Consider the following 17,766-nt stretch of genomic DNA (forward strand, 5'->3'; position numbering starts at 1 on the left):
TTTTTTTAATTGTCTTTTGATCAAGGTAACGTCATCTTCTCACTTCCCCGTTATATCCTAACAACCAGAGTCACATTTTCACAGCAATGTCGCTTTCAGCGATGCGTAGTTTTTTTTAACCCGGACCAAAAAACACGGTTCTCGTTTCTCGGAAACTCCCTCTACCATCGATAGTAGAATCGATAGTTTTATGGTAATCGACAATCGCTAGCAGTATTGATAGTTTTTTCACTGTCGATTGTTAAATTTGGCTTCCACTCGCGATAATATCGATAGTACTATCGACAGTTTTGCATCACTAGTTCGTGGCTTCAGAAAGAGAGCAAAGCAGGCGCCATACACGCGAACGCTCAAAACGGCACCGGCCAGAAGCCCTTCTGTACCTGCAACGCGTCTCCGACTGATGCGTTTACCGCGCCTCGATATCTGCCTGATGGCGTCATAAAAGTGTCCTGCTGTCGCCTGGCCCCAATCCTCGCGGTATGACAGCAGCAGTGGTGAATGTGGTAGAAGACTATCCTGCCGCAGGTTGCCTTCCAGTTTGACAGCATCGGCAATCAGAAATTGGAACGTCGCGGTGACAGCAACACTCGCGTTCGCTCGTGTTTTACGGCGATAGCTGTTATGGTCTCTTCGCACTACTCGAAATAACTTCAGTGGTTGACGTTGCAGGCGTTGCATCGGTTGTAATGGTTGTCCTTGTTTTTTGGTTGGCGATGTACGGCGTGCGTCGACGATATGGACAAATCCTTTAAAAGGATCGCCCGCTGTGTGCGAAGTGGAAGCGTTACCACCCAGCTACGCCACGGCGTTAAGAATCCCGTCTATAACAAAGTGCCGTTGTAACAGTGTCAGCGCCAAAATCTCGTGCCGAGAGACGCAGCTTTCCCTCGCTCCGGAACAGAAAGGAAACAAGAGCGTTCGGAATAAAATGGTCAAGTTTTTATTTTGTTCCGAACGATTTTCTTTTTTCCACGCTCTCCATGGTGCGTGAGTGCGACGCCGATGCCCAACGAGGACTTCGCGGTGACCCGTCGCACCTATCGGTGTGACTTCACGACTTCCCTATGGATTAACGCAGGACTGCACACTTATTTTGTCGCTGGAGCTTTTATTACCAACCGCCAGGATCGCGACATCCGACAGCACGAAACTCCGGCTTTTCTGACGCCGTTTGTGGCAGCTTCATAGACCACTTTCGATGCACAGGCGGAAAGAGTAGCGCAAGTTCATCTGCTTCTTTTGCAGGGCTTGTGGTGACGTCAGAAAGACTCCGAACTCTGAGTGACTCCGATTGGAAAGATAGTGGATAGACCTTAAGATAGCTTGCTTTGAGGTCTACCCACCATCTTCCAACCAGAGCCAATCATAGCTCGGCGTCTTTCTGACGTCACCACAACCCCTGCAAAAGAAGCAGACGAACTTGCGCTCCGCATGCACGTTAAAGGCTGTGTTCCAAAATTTACACGATCTTACTCCAGGGTAAGGGTTTTGTACCTTGGCGTTCCAAAACCTACCCGCGTCCAGCACTTTTCAATCTGTGTTGTCACGTGACACGACCCGCCGGAGTAACTCAGATTCATTGGGGTGAGATTTGGAACACACCCGAAGGGACACTGACACCCGCCAAACTTTTCTTTTCCTTTTTTTTTGTCAGGTGATTTATTTTGGTGTCGGAATACTACCCAATTAATATTTTTCTACGTAGTCATGTATATTTTTAATAAAGCCAAAAAACGCAACTGCTCGAAACCGAAGCCGAAACTCCCGCACTGCACGGAGAGGTGGGGAGGAGAGAGTGGAGGGGCGGAAGTTACGTGGCTACACCCGACCGTGCGTTTTTTTTTTTTCGTTTTTTTTTGCACGTAGCAGACGAAATGCGTTCGTTCGCCGTGCGTTTTCTTTGCAGGTATGTTTGTTCCGCTTGCTGTTCTGTACTTCAAGATGAGTTTTTGTGCATTTAACTGGTGGCAATTAGTAGTGAGTGCCCGAGTGCCGTGGTGAATTCCCGTGATCGGCTCCGAAAAGAATACTTCCAAGATTTGAAGAGCTGCCGATTTTCCTTCAGTACATGCATTCCCGGCTTGAAGTCGGGCAGCACCACGCATTGGCCACATTCGCACCAAGTAAAGAAACCGTACTCGTGCGTATTCAACTCGATGTACGCACTTCGTGTTTGACGTTTGTCCGAGCGATGTCTTCAGCCACGAGAAAGGATGACGGCTCGGCGATGTCTTCGTGCAATCGGGTAGCTGGTCGGGCGTGTCGTACGGGATGAATATCAGTTCTTTTGATCGGTCCAAAATTTTCCTTTCGAATGAAGGCAGAATTCGCCGGTACCGTGAACGACAGTTCTAAAGTAGAGGTCCAACGCCCGTCGTCCGCTGCATCCGCTAGTCCCACGATACGCGAAACGACGTCATATTGAGAATTATGCAGTGAACGCACAGAATGCTTCCGGTTGTCACTTCTATCTGTTTTTTTTTTTGTTTTTTTTTTTTTAAGTCAACGTATTTGCAGCTTTTTGGAAGCCACAAAAAATGGGTTTCATATTTTATTTTTTTATTTTTAATATTGACTGTGTGCCTTCAATAGCCTACGACTTTGATTAAATTTGGTGGTCGCGTCGAAACCTTAGAAAATGGCCCCGTGACCACAGAAAAGAGTGAGCGCGACTCAAACCGGCCAGTTCTGGATCGGCGATTTTGGTTGGAAAGAAACCGAATTTCGAGCCGCAAATTCTGTTCTGGGCAGTTGGGCTTTCATATGTCACATACAACTAAAAATCTCGGCAACCATAAAAAGCCTGTCAGTGTCCCTTTACGAGACATTGCTAGGAGCTAGTATATGGTCCGAGCGGAGGTTTTAGCTTCTCGATGCTGTCCAGAAAAATTTACGTTTGAAGGGTACAAGGGCATGGGGCTCAATTCATGGTCACTGACCACATGTCACTCATACGGCACAGGGTCCCGCACGGGTTCGGGATGACCCTGAAACCCTACTCTGTCCCAATATGAGGGACAGGTCAGTTCATTTTGATGATTTTGAACTGCATTTCTTGTCGGAAACACCTCTGTGTACCACTGCTAGATCATTCCAACACATAACTTCTCTGCACGTTTGGAGGCTTCGATTACAACTAAGAGCTTGTCCGACACATGAAGCACACGCCTTGTGGCACCAAAGAGACTTCTCCCACCTGTACCTATCAAAGGGGATAGTCACCATGTTCAATGCCTCCTCTCTCTCCACCCTTCCCTTTAAATCTCCGCTCATCGTTATGGATTATGATTTTCAAGGATTCTTAGAACCCGTACCGTGAGTCATCGGCATGTTTTGGCGATCTCAAAACCCTCCTCAGGGCAGCTTTAAGTTCGGGGAGCACACACACTACGATAAACAGTGATGTTTGAAGGCTGAATTTGTATCGTGCTTGTTTGTGTTCGTTTGTACGTTTGCTCCCTTGCTGATATGGGCTTGCTCGTTTGTACGTTTGCTCCCTTACTGATACGGGCAAAAAAAAAATGGGTCAGAAAGCGGCAGCGCAAATATCAATACTTGATGAGTGCCTCGAAAACACGATAAGACTACGTCAAGGTCGGGCTTTTCTGGATGCAAAACGGCATCCATCTGGAGAGCCAAACACCTCGTGTTTTATCTAAGATCGTCAATAACTTGACTGATCGGTGAATATGTCCTTGAACATGCTTGGCTCCCTGAATGCTGCGATTTGGTTCATTTTTATTTTCTGGCATGTTCTTGTTCCAGGACTAGGCAACTTGAACATTCAACTATTTTTTGCGTCTTTATTTGTGTAAATGCTGCCCGAAGATCAATATCGCTGTAAAATATTGCGAACGTTCTAAAAATATACCCAGTTGCAACAAATGGTGGGGCGTCCTAAACCAAAAAAAGAAAAGAAAAAAAGAGTAAAACAGCAGAAACAGTAAAATGAAAAAAAAAATGAAATGCGGCTTCGTGTTTACCGTTGGGGACAACGGTAAACAGATTAAAACGTAAAAGTGTTCTTGAGATGGTATAAAGAATTCGACCTCGCTGCGACGTAGGGTCTGGGTTTTGCGCAGATACCTAGATAGACCCTTCTAGGCATATTATTTGCAGTTTTGCGTAAACTGTGCTTTTCTTAATTATTATAATTGAATTATTTGTAGTACTCGAGGCTCAAGCCTTGAGCAAATTTTTTTTTTGTTTTCGGTTGTTGTTTCGATAGTCTAGGATATTTTGTTTGTACAGATATTTCTTGATAACTGTAATAACAAAAACGGCTTGACACAACAAAATTAATTTAGTTTAACGTTTCGTCACCCATGCGGGAGGCATATTCAGTAACGCAAAGAGCAAATGAGAGTCGCACGAAAAATTCGGCTATTTAGGCATAAAGTTTGTGTACATATCCGGCTTAGGCCCAGGGTACCAGCGATGAGTCACTTCCGCGTCTGGATGAACCAAGATTCCAGCAGCTTTGTCCGTCCCCACCTTTTCTCGCTCGCCAAGGTCGATGCCTTGTCAAAGTCAAATCGGCGCCCTGACGTCCAAGCGTGGTCGACGAGTTCGGATTTGAAGCGGGTTGGGTTCGTGGAATCGGCGGCATCCCGTGCGTGTTCTTTTAGTCCTGTTTTCCTTTTTTGTCCCGTCTTTCCAATGTAGGAAGCATCACATTATTTGCACTGCACCTGGTAGGTCACGCCCCTTTCTTTCTTTGAGGGGGTCGGGTCTTTTGGCTTCGAGATAACGTCGGCAATTGTACTGCTGGGTTTGTATACAGTTCGTACTCCCAACGGCCTAAGGGCGCGTCCCTGTGTCTCCAAAACCCCCTTAAAGGGATACTTCAACGAAATTTGAAATATACCCGTCGGGTTCAAAAATAAGTTGAATATGATCCACAATATTCGTAAATGACAATCGCAGGTTTGTATTTTGAGCCTGCTGGCTGTATTTTTCTTTTAAACGGCCCACTCTGGCAAGCGCTCGGAGAGGAAGGAGTCAGCGGAGAGCACGTGACATCCAACGCAATCGTGACGTAGTTCGTCTCGGGACGAGCAAGGCTGCGGCGAGGCCACGGGCGAGGCTCACGTCGAGAGGATGGCCTAGTCGTTCCAGTCACCGAAGCGGCTGTTTTTGTACTAATTTTGAGTGACGGGTTAATCTTCTATAATCTTGTATAGGGACAATAGCGACTTCTGGGAGTCACAAAGAGATTCTCGGGGAGTGGGGAGTTCCTCCTTCCACTTCTCTGGTGGTGGCCGGAGGCGAGACAAACGTCGTCACCATCTGCCAAGGTTCCTAGACGGGCATTAGAAGCGAAGCGTTAGCGACATCCACCAGGTGCTCATTGCTAATCGTTTAATTCGTTTTAAAATTCCTTTTAGTGACTTTTTTAACAAGTTATTGGTGTGTTCGATGTGATACTGCTCCTTTGAACATATATAGACCAACAAATAAGCGCCGAAATTTTTTTGTAGTATCCCTTTAAAGCAAGATAACACGATATGTTTTTGCACATTTGTAATCAATGATTTTAAAAGGTCTGTCGATTTAATATTTTTTTAAATGGAGGATTATTGTTATATTTAGTTGCCGCACAAAAATTGCATAATTTTGACTTCTTATTTCTCAAAGAATTCGAAGCGCAATAAGAAATATAACAACATTAGAATGATATTTTATTTTTGTTAAAAGTGCACAAAATATTAACAATTTCATTGTGAAAAACTTTCTTACGAAGAAAAACTTGTCATTTTGTGCCTCTTTAATACAATTTCAAAATAAACGCTATTAGCCCTAGTAGACTACTTTGGGTGGTCTACTAAAGCTTGGGGGGGGGGGGGGGGGCTTCCCTCTCCGACCTCCCCTCCTTGACCTCATGAGTACGCCATTGGTTCAGAAGAAAGGTGTAGAACGGCTAGAAAGGTGTGACTTCTGTTATCTCCTTTTAAAGGCGATAGCTTTATGGGCGACACTGCGGAGATTTCGTCCTTGTAGGTTCTCTTATCTCTTGGCGAGAGGGAAGGGTAGTTGGGACTTCCCGTCGGCCGTGCCACTCGAAGAGAGCGAAGAGGGCAGCCCTGGTGTCCCGCAAAGAGTGGCGCGACGAAGGGAAAATTTTTGTGTCGTCTGCTTGAAAGACTTGTTTTTAAACATTCCACGCGTTATGCGAAATCCCACTTTGGCAGTATCCAATTGCTACGCATGATTTTAAATGGTTTTAGTAACTTACTCCGCGCTTACTCGCTTACTTCACGGATCACTGGTGGCGGTCGTCAGTGGCATCGACGACGCCAACCACGACGGATACGACAATTGACCACTTGCCACTTAGTCCTCTGGTACGGGACGGCACCATTCCGCCCGTACTGCGCGACCGTGCTACAGCTATCGCATTCGGCGAAAAATACGATTTTTTTTGGTAAGGAGTTTAATGATATTATTCTGTAATCCTTATAAACAAAAAAAAATTGAAGATATGTACATATATATGGTGGTTCAAGTCACCAGGCTCGATCTAAAGTGGACCGTAAAAATCGACGCCCATTCCCGAAGGAGTCTTCGATACTCCACAGAGTCGCTTTCTAGCAGCTCTTCGTACAACTGGTTCTGTAAACCAAATTCTTTCCTCTCCATCCAATTTTTCACCCAGAACCTTCTTTTACTAGGTGGAATGTCGTCGTCATCCATTTCTAGCAGCGCTGCAGCCATAACGACATAGAGCCGCTTCATCTGCGTCTCCATTTTTCTACTCTCGACCACGGCGCGCACGCTCTCTTCAGCATGATCCGAGCGTTGTTGTCGATAGTGTGACCGCTCGATTCGGCAGGTAACACTGATATCTTTCACGGCTCCCCGCTGTCCGTGTGGATGCTAGAGCCGAGGATGGAGCTTCCCGGATTGCTGGCGTCAGGACATCCGCCAGCGGAGTTCTCCTTCGTGTGGATGGGACCATGAAATGACCTTTTTACTTTTGCCCAGATAACCTTTACATTAAACCGCCAATGTTCACTGAATGCCAAACAGGCATCCGTTTTCTTTTAGGTTTATTAACTTCTACACAAAAAATAATGACATATCGACTTTTTCTTTCTCTCCAACTAACCGCAAAACAAGTTGCGGCGTAATTTTGACGGTCGTGACGTACCCTGGCACAGGAACCGGAAGTTCTCCCGGCTATGGGAGAATGGGAGCTTTAGCGGCGGCGAGTTGGGAGTGCGCCGGTAGGTTTTACTGAGCTCATGGCGCTGATTTTACCGACGTATTTCCTGAATCGGCGCCTCTCATCGCCGCGATAGCCATGGACACATCGCAGCTGAGCTAGATTCAATGAGATATGTTGCGCTACAGCGACAGCATGGGACTAGTCCCATACGCCGGTATGCCTGTTGGGAAGTGCGGCGAGTTTTCCGATGAAGACTCCAGAAGGCAACCCAACTGTCATTGTTGGTAAAAGGCGGCCCGTGTCAGTCGTTCGCAAAGCGACGTAGATGGAAACAAATTGCCGCGGCGTTTTTCGCGGCTTCGGAGATGCAGGAGCGAGCCGACGTTAAAAAAAAGATAGGTTTGAACTACGAGAGTGTCAGCAAGAGCCACGTAAATATCTGTTCACACTCGGAGCGCACGCGCGCGTTTGATGAAAGTGCTATATTCGCGCTGTTGGTAAGCGCTTCGGGACCGATCTTTTACGATTGCAGCTCGATACTGACGTGACACTCGGCAAAGGAAGGTTGGACCGGCATTGCACGAACTGTTATAGCTCGACAGTAACGTGCAGTCGTGTCAGAATAAAAATGGCATACTAATCACAAAGTGTACATACTGTGTTACGAATGTAATCCATACGGCGTTTATTTGAGCTCTATATCACACAAAACAAGACGATAGAATCGACGAGAGTCTCTTTTCAACGACAGTGTTCGTCAACACTGCCTCGGAAAACAAGGGAAAGAGATTGACCTCACCTCTTAATCTAAAATTGAGATCAGCGATCAAACTATAATATGGGAAGGGTCCACAAGGGTCGCGCGGGAATATTCCATTCAGCACGCCAGCCGGTCGTGGGCAGACGGTCTTGGCCAAGTACCGTTGAAGCAACGGTGCGCCGAGTCGGAGTGCCTGCTAGGCCTATCTGCCGAGCTCGCTTGCTAGGCGTCAGTGGATTCGTCGCCGTTGTAGCTCTTCTCGGGCGTTTGCGGATCCAGCGTTCTTGTTCGTCGTGGTCTGTTTCAAGTACTTTTTTCTTGCTGCTTGAAGTCGGGACGCGAGAGAAGAGCACGTAGAAAAATAAACGTTCGTTGGTCATCGCGACAAAGCAACTGAGCGACGCTGTCGGCCCTACTGTAGTTGCTTCGTTTACCACACGATAGATGGCGCTTGGCTCTCAGCATTATCAAATTTGGCAATTTTCGTCACATCTCTAATTATGCAACAAAATGTGGATCTGAGTATTATTTAACAAAACTTTTAGGAAACATTCGCCGGCTATTTATGGTTTGCGATCGCGGTGCTGGTGAGGTAGGCTCTTACCCAATAGGCGACGTGGAATTGGCTGACGTGCTGCGACTCAGCGGATGCATCGCAGTGAAAAGGCAGAGAGCTTTCGAAATAAAGAATGCGCAAAAGAGTCCAGTTTTCTTTTAAAAGTTCTATAGCAAAGAATTTTTTTGGCTCCCTATTTTTCTGTTTTTGTGTCTTTTTCACAGCTTTTACGACGATCGGTGGATGAAATTCGATTTCAGAATCGTTTTACGGTCCCCTTTAAGGAGTACTAGAGATTTTTCGACACTTCAATATTAAAACGTAACGAAGGGAAACAGATCTGTGGATTTGTGAGAAAAGAAAACTTTGCGGCAATCTTTGGGCTCCTCCTCCCACTCTGTCATAACGCTAAAAACATTTGTGTTTGTCGAGTTTAACAACCCTGTCCGCTCCCATGCTTAAGTTTCAGAAAAATATGTCATAACTTGCTGGTCAAGAAAACAATCTAACAATAGCCCCTACCTAGCAAGTCTTCCTGCTGATTAGATATGTCTCTGCAGAAGTGCGTTATCATTTCCCAAAAATTGAAGGTGACGATCACCTTCACTGAAAAAGCGCTTCAAAAAGTACATGGACACGAAAAAAAAGGGACAGGACCAAACGATACTTACGAGTGAACGTTTTTTTGAAAACGCACTCACTATTCATGCACGCAATCAGGCTCCCGATACATGAAAAGCAACTCTTCCTCGGTTAAGTAGACCGATGGGTGCACTTACATAGGTATCCTCGCACTTTATTCTTGTGCAGTAGACCTAGAAAACTCTCGAATTTTTTTTCCTGCAATTTTTGCACTTTTAAGATTATGCGCACAGAGGAACCTATCGCAATGAATGGCAAGACTGCAACGATTGGGAGCTTCTGACATATAGGTCATGCTCGCGCACCCTCGTACCCTCTCCTTTAGACACCTCCCGGTTCGCCAAACGTACGCTCTACCGCAAGTCATGGATAGTTCGTAAACAACTGACGTTTTACATTCTAGTATTCACGTATTTTAGGCGTTTTTTTTTTTCAGTTAAACATGTACCAACTAGACCACTTAGCCATTTGACTATCACTTCTTCCGCGTTCCGCTGTTTTCATCATCTTGGTCACCATAAAAAGATCAATCTAACGACCTTTGGTAGTGCTTTACGGATGTCTTCAGTTTGGACTATAATGCAACGGTTCAAAAGCAATGGTAAACACCGAAGAGGCCCCCAGATACAGGTTTTTTGCCTGGGATGAAACGCGCACTAGATAATTTATACTACATAAACGCCGAATGCCTTTCGATGTTAAAGAACTCTAGGCACCTAGGCCTGAAAAGCTCAGAACAAAATACAGCACTCCTGGAATTAGCCAAAAACGAATAAAAACGATTCGGTTAAACGGCATCAATATGCCACACTTACATAACTTTCCAAAATTAAATGTGCAGCATGGTACTCACAAGCGGTCAATTTCTTTAGGCGGCTTAATATTTCTTGCGTGTATAAATAATTTAGATATGGTATCTTGTCCCCAGGGAATCATCACGGCTCACAATTCAAACGTATTATTATACTCTGATGTCAGTTAAGGAAAGCAGGACAAGTTCATCCTGCAAGCTCATCTACACTTTCTACTTTAGGAGAACGAACGTGACAGAAAAGGTGAGTGCACTCGCCTCCTCTCTAGCGTCCTCTGCTGAAGTGGAAAAAGTGTAGAGCTTTACTGGGTGAGCTCGTCCTACTTTTCTTAACCTCAAGCAGTAGATAAGGACGCAACAAGACGAAGTATTGAAGGTGCAGAAAACTGCTCTCTCTCTCAAAAGTGTCAGAGTAGGATTAAAAAATTTAAAAAAAAAGTTTTTTTTTTTTTTTTTTGCGTTTAGTGAACAAGATTGTATTGCATAAAGCCTGGAAACTCAAGGCTGGAAATGAAGTGCAAGAAAACGTTTTCGGGAGTATGGCTTACTGAAAGAGAACTGTCTTGTAGTATACCCTCCTTTCCGGCTGTATCAACGTTCATTCAATTAGTTACATAATTTTTGCGAGGGGCGTTCAGATTTTAACTATAATATGATAGGTACAAAATAATGAAGTTAGTCGATTTCTCTGTTGACGACAGAGCAATGGCTTCTTGATTGTTTTTCTTTTTCGTTTTTCTTTTTTTGTGCAGGTGCATTTATCTTTGACAGATTGATTAACATCGCAGGTGATGTGCTTCCATCCTAAATTGTAAAAACGCTTTTAAAGTTTTAATCGGTTGAATATTCGATGGGGCGAGGTCTATGGTGTGCAGAAGAGAACGGCGGGAGGGAATAGTTTAATTTGATTTCTTTAGTGTCTCAATTGTACAATATGCAGCATTTGGAGGCTGAGTATTGTCATTTACGAAGCGCACACAATTCTTGGGTGACGCAAATACGGCTCGTTCTCAGCGCGCTGTCTACTTTCTCGCAGGACTATCTTTAAGGGAAAAAGCACGTATGCTGGCTTCAATAGTGAAAAGGGGGGGGGGGGGGCTATTCGAATATGAGCCGTAGCATCAATAAAGGATCGTGAATTTGAGACCACACGGTCACGGGACATCACGGAATCACGTAACAAGGTGACGTCACGTGACCTGGTCATGTAATAATGTGATTACGTCATGATGACCACTTGGCCGCGTGACGTGACCATGGGAATCACCTGGGCACATTCTCTGTCCACGCGAGTTCGACTTGAGCCCACGCATTTTGTTTCAGAGGGGACCGTTGCTAGCGGAGCTCTTTAACAAATGTTTTGATTCTAGCTGCCATATTCCTGCTTTTTCCCTTGTGCAAAATTTACGGGGTTTTAGTGCTGCTTTGGCAACATAATATTTTTTTCCTAATATACTAAAACACCTATGGATTTTAAAAATAAAAAACAAGCTACCAATGTTTCACCTACCTCTCATTCACTGTGGCTTCTTGGCATCTCCATTGATCACGTAAATCTTTAATGCTAGAATAACCTAAGAAACCTTCTTTCAGCATGATCATAATGGTTGCCCCCCAATACAAGTAAAAAAGAGACCACAAACAATAAGCGATACAGAAACAAAATGAGAAGCGAAAACTTACGAAATTCAGCTGCTTGTTTGAATTGAAAGTTTACCGTCATGTTGAATATACAACATCTCGCTTGCACTTTAAAAAAAAAATTTCTTGTTAACATTCGTTCTTTCTTTCCAGTGTGGGACAGCACAGGAAAAGTGGAAAGTGGCATCCTAACAGGGAGTCTGACTTTCCTGGGATTCCATACCGAGTGCTTGAGAGCGCTCCCCGACAGCCGCTCACCTGCACGTAATGTGTCCCGTCCTGAACAATTTTCCAGCCGCTACTGTCTGTCGACGGTCAGCCTGGAAAAAGCACAAAAGACGCCACCCAAGGTCAGTAGTGACTGCATATTTCTTGGGTCGGTTTTGGCCGTCCAATCGAGACTAGAGCCACTAAATAAGCAACGCTTCAGAGTAACGACACTGCAGCCATCTTGGTGCTTAAAATCATAATTACCAATTATTTAAAACTGTCTGAAATCGCAGAAAACAAGTTTCTGTTTCCTAGAAATGCAACAGTTTGCGACAGAGCAAAACGATATCACCTGAGCGTTCTAACACCGAATCAAAAGCTGAGGAAATCGCATTTCTGAATTGCGACGATCGACAGTTGCGGCTGCTCGGCACCAAGCACCAAAATGGCGGCGCCCACTAGCAGGTCGGGGAACAGAAGGGGAGGTACAAAAAATAATGCAAACAGGGAGTGAAGACGTTCTCTTCCCAAGTACCAGCCAACGCCAAATGGAAGTGCTCCTTGTTCCTGTCTTTCCCCATTTCAGGACTGGGCAGCGATACTCAAAAAAGTATTTCCTAAAAAAATGCACTGAGATAGATGTATTTTAAGGACGAAATACACAGAGACATTTGCTTTTGACGTAACGGGATATCCTTGCTATGTTTCTGTAGAAACGGAGAAGACGTATCACAAAATACAGATACATACATACAAGAAACTCCAATCGCAGTGCTCGCCTTTTAGTGACTGTTCGCAATATATCGTGGTTTCGTTTAATGATTTCCTCCTGGTTAAGTACCGGGTTCATGTTACAAAGCTTGAGACCCATCGATCTAAAAAGTGGTTGTAGCTTATCGTAAAAACGTAGTTTATTTTCAACAATGTGTTTAACCAGATACCTATCAGCTTGGCAGACTATCGCAGTGCAGGCGACAAACTGTAAATGCATTTCACTAATGAGATACAAATACAATTTTAATGTATCCCCATGCACAAAGAGAGTTACCCGAAAGTATATATTATCGCGATACATTTGCTACGCGATACTACCCAGCCCGCCCATTTGAGGCCGAAATTGCCCTGTGGTCCCCGAGTCTGACTAAGGAAGCGGCAGAAGGGAAGGGTAAGGGAACGGATGGGGAGGGGGGTAAATTTCTGGTGTCATAAAACTGCCTCACGGGCACCCGGTTACCGACCCCCTGCTCTAGTATATTGCATGCCCTTCGGTAGCCTCAACATTAGAAATCCACGAATGCGGCTTCTTGTCTCAATTTATTCTGGAGAGCTTTTGGTGGTCGAATTTCAGAGCCAGATCCGACTGCAATACGCTTTTTTTTTTTAATTCAGTGAGCAACATTGGCGGTCGCCATTGCTTGGGCACGAAGCGTGTAATTAGATTTGAGTCCTGGCCGAGCGCTCACGCAGTACTCGTTTTTGATACGAGCCGAGCCGAGTTTACGCCGAATGATGACGCAACCCTCGTGCCTAATACACCCTTAGACACGTACCCGAACCATAGCAGACTCGGATAATTGCCACAGTGGCTATTAAGTATAGTCACTGACAAGTTAAGAGTGAATTAAAAGCTTCTCCCACCCCTTTCCACTTTAGTGCAGCCAATGCTGGAGAGAATGCGACCTCCTTTTCGGCGTTTGCTCTGCTAAAGTGAAAAGGGCAGGGTGTGGGAGAAGTTTCCCCTGGTGCCCTTAAACTGTCACCGACCATACATTGTGCGCATGAATCAAAAGGGTCTATTCGACCCAATTTTTTTTAAACTGCGCCTTTAACGTGGAGATGTAATGCTAATTCAAAAAGTAATGTATCGAGCACTCTCATGGACAAACTTTATTCCGCAAGCAGATATGCAAATCAACATTAGTATAGCACTGGTACACATTACTTGTTAACATAGTCAACGCCATTGTCCAAACATTTGTTCAAACGGTACGCCAAGGCATAGATGCAGGCGAGGAAGAAGTCTGCGTCAAGACCCCGAAACCACGGCAACACAGCTTGCTGAACTTCAGTATCGCTTGTGAGACGCCTACCACCCAGCGGAGGTGGCAATAATAAAATTAAACATGGAATTACAATAAATGAATTAATTTTGGCAGTAATGAATACTGTAATGTATTACCTTTTTCGCGTAGGTAATTCAGTAATATAATTAATTGTTTTTGGGCAGTCATTTTATTTAAATTCCTTAATTACTTTCTGACTTTAGGCATATTTTATGCAACTACAAAAATGAAGGGTAATTGTTTTTAATGATACTGCTCCCAGGGACTTGTAGGAGGGGAAAACAAAACAAAAAACAAGAATCGGATACTGGAAAGGCACACCTTGAAGAATAAGTATAAGTGGTTATTATATGCCCGGAATAGTCAGCGCGAACACTCACACAGACAATAATATTCTCCGGAGGGGAAAAAAAAAAAGAAATAGCAAATTGATACAAGAATTTTGGTTCCCGAAACCATTCTGAAGCTTCTTTCTTGATGGGGCTCCTGCCATAAGTTTTATCATCGCCCCTTCTTTATGAGCACAAGTTACAGTGTTGAAGAGAGTTCAGGGTTCAAAAGTTAACACAGTATAGCAGGGGTGGCCAGGCTGGCCTGGCCTAGGAGCCGAAAACAAAACCAGGGAACTTGCAAGAGCCGCGGGGGGGGGGGGGGGGGGGGGGGGGAGGGCGCAAATTTAATTTTTGTTCAGAGTCTGACTGTACGTATGGGGGCACAAGGAAGGCTGTACGACTGTACGTATGGGAGTATAAGGCTGTCAAACTCCAAGCTGCAGTGTGCTTTATTCTGAAATCCTTTCTTTTTTTCTTTTTTTGCCTGGGAAAACGCGGAAAACGGGCGAAAAGGAGGGGGGGGGGGGGGGGGGTGTCCCCTTACGAGGGATCCGCGAGCCGCACATGGACCAGCAAAAAGCCACATTCGGCTCGCGAGCCGCGGTTTGGTCACCCCTGCAGTAAAGCAAGAGGACATTGCTGGCTGCGTAAAGGTGCCATCAAATCAAAGAGCCTTCACAAGAACTATAGGTGCGCTGGAGCGGATTGTATTCCCAGATACTACGAACAAACACCGCATTCGCTTCACTGGTCAGAATGTACCATTCAAGAGATGATTAGGTATAAGCGCAGGATGAGAGTTCACAGAAGTTTCCCACATAAAATGCAATTGAAAAGTAATGTCATTGCTTTTCTTCAGTAATTTGTAATTGGATTTAATTAAGTTTACTTTGTGGTGCTTTGTAGTGTATTTAAATGACATTTAAATAGTATGCGTGAAGGAAATAAGTAATGTAATTTGGCCAGCTTTAAGACCTTGGTGCTTCCTCAATGCTCCGAAAATATGAACATTACTAGGTGTTACTTTGTGGTTCTAGGGATAATGCTTCTATACCTCCCACTGGACGCGCCATTACAACGCACGCGTGCTGTTGGCTCGGTGTACTCAGGCGTTTTTTTTATTTTATGTTTTTGCTATTTTTGTCATGCTTCCGTGGCATGCCATTTGTACCGTTGACCTGAAGAAGTTGACGATGAATTTCTGCTGGTGAAGTGCCCTTTAGTCGCTAAGACCTCATAACACGACGCACTTCCACTTTTTACTTTGTTTCAGTGAGCGCAGCCATCTTGCAGCTGATATTTGGAGGGGGGGGGGGGGGGGAGGTGATGCAATATATGTACCAGTTACGGGCTTTGTGACATAACGGTGGTCTGTTGCTGCGGCCCTGGTGAGATATTAGAACGAGAGGGAAAATATGACACCAGTGAGAACTCTTGTTATTTTTTTTTTTTCAAGTAGCCTTCCTACATCTAAACATATTTATTAACTAAACATTTGTACTCTCCGTATGGAACTTTCGTTCTATGTATGTTCTGTCGACATCCGCTGACATGGCGTACCTCATTCCTATCAACCGTTACATTAGGAGCCTATGCAGCCGATGCTGGGAGCTTTTAATCATATGAGAGGCTTTTTAACAAAACAAAAAAAGTGAACCAATGTCTCTTTTACAGGGGATCCCGGAGTACATATGGCAGCAGGTGCTCGCCAGCGGCCAGAACCTCAGGTTCGGATTGTGCGTACCGTCAACCTGCTCCTCCGAAGACATTACCAGTCTGGTCGGTCAAGGTGAGGGGGCAATACCATCGACGGTCACGTGTTCTCTCACCAGCATTGTTTTGTTCCTTATGGCACCGCTCCTTCTTTGTGTTCTTTATTGATCGGAATTGTTACAGTACAAACGTAGTTCTGGCACTCATATGTGTCAGATTTTAAAGCCCACTCGGAACCTTGTCTCTCCGCAGGTAGACGCAATCACGGACGTCGGTCGTCGCGAAGATGATAAAAACGAAGTTACTATTTATCGGTAATTAAAATAATTTACTAGGAAAATACATTCTACTCCCCTCATTTGCATTAGAGAGCGCGCGTACAGCACCAAACCATACCCTATCGGTGGGGTCAGCCCGCTTCGACGCCGTCCACGCTGTCGCGCTTTCGCGCTGCGACTAGGGAGGGTTCCCGTCGACGCACCTGTATACCGAATTTGAAAGGACAACAGAGACGGCTGTCTTCGTTGTGTCGAAAGTTGTGCACGACGGTAGGGGGTGGCAGCCGCCCCTTTTAGTTAAAAAGGGAAAGCAGCGAAGTTGCGTGCGGCCAACAGTTCCTTCAGTACAAAAGCTGTCGGCGCCAAAGCTATTGAATTTTTACGGAGTAAGATCTAGTCCCCTAGTAAAGTATTTATCCTTAATAATCAAGATTTTCTCGTCATATTTTGTACTTTCCGTCTTTGTTTCTCCTCGCCCAATGGTGGCAAAAGTTAGTTCGGGGTGAGCGCGGAGCGGATCGAATCAAACCATCCACAGCGTCCGCCAGCTCAAGGAATAACTACCAAACAACGGCACTATTTACACGGTTGAATTTAGGAACGACTATACGCTGCTCGATTACTGGCTTTATTCGCACACTCATGGTGATAACCCTATTCATTCCTTGTAGAAAACTCCTCCACTAGGACTAGCCACTGAAGGGATATTTACTGTCACCTAACCAATGGAAAAAGGTCGAGGAAAAAGTGTGGCGAAAGATTTTCACCCCACCGGCTCTTTTACTAAAGGCCTTAGTGCTTGAATTTCTACGTCACGAACCGGAGGCCAGCACGGGACCAGCACGGGTCACACATTAGAAACAACCGCTGCACCAGTGTTCAGCTGAGCCTCTTGTTTGTTTCCCATTGAACTTCAGTCCCAGCAGAACGCTGCCGCAGCACTAGTGTGTGGTCAGTGACCCGCGCTGGCCCACCTTAGGTGACGTAAAACTCCTGCACTGCGGCCTTGCTATCTACGAGGTGTTGCTTAGCCTGGCTTTAAAATATTTTCAAGGTCGTCCTTTAAATGGCCCTGTCTTGGGCGGTACCAATCTCCGTCCATCAATCAAGCTCTCGCGGCCTAGATGACTCCGGGTCTACTGACAAGGAATTAGGCTATAGCGCTGTTTTGGTTCTAAACATTTCAAGATGGAAGATCAAACTTGGTGCAAGGTAATCATTACACACCTCTCGATTCTTCCCCAGCTGTGCAGATGTTGGTGGAGGGTGCCAGTGCGGTCGACTCCACATGCTCAGTTCCTAGTGGTGCCTATAGCTCGGATGAGGCCGCCATGGCTGTCACGTGAGCAAGCACTTCTTACTCCTCCTGCACTTTCATATCGCCGTAGGACTACCGGCACCGGACTGCAATGCGAATAAACTCCTCGAAGATTTAGCAAAAGAGAGCCGTTTTGATGTTCATTCACAGTAAGAAATTCCTCGTAATTTAAGCCATATATTGTTTGACGTCGACACGGACGAAATTCCGTTTCAGAGTTGTCTTATAAGCTGAGGAATCCTGCCATAATAGTTTCGTTTTCTCGCCGAAT

The 17,766-nt window shown here is 45.2% G+C and overlaps 1 protein-coding gene across 1 annotated transcript in view; it reads left to right on the forward strand.

The window, feature by feature from the left end:
* LOC8043167 (nose resistant to fluoxetine protein 6) overlaps positions 1-17,766 on the forward strand; it is a 78,698-nt gene that overhangs the window by 34,558 nt on the left and 26,374 nt on the right. Inside the window, exons 2-4 of the mRNA XM_029994870.4 lie at positions 11,735-11,931; positions 15,861-15,975; positions 17,423-17,519. Of these exons, the coding sequence (XP_029850730.3) occupies positions 11,735-11,931; positions 15,861-15,975; positions 17,423-17,519 (409 nt within the window). The remainder of the gene's footprint in view (positions 1-11,734; positions 11,932-15,860; positions 15,976-17,422; positions 17,520-17,766) is intronic.

This window comes from Ixodes scapularis, unplaced genomic scaffold (genome assembly GCF_016920785.2).
Source record: "Ixodes scapularis isolate PalLabHiFi unplaced genomic scaffold, ASM1692078v2 PGA_scaffold3__209_contigs__length_174095766, whole genome shotgun sequence".
In the NCBI taxonomy this organism is placed as follows: Eukaryota; Metazoa; Arthropoda; class Arachnida; order Ixodida; family Ixodidae; genus Ixodes; species Ixodes scapularis.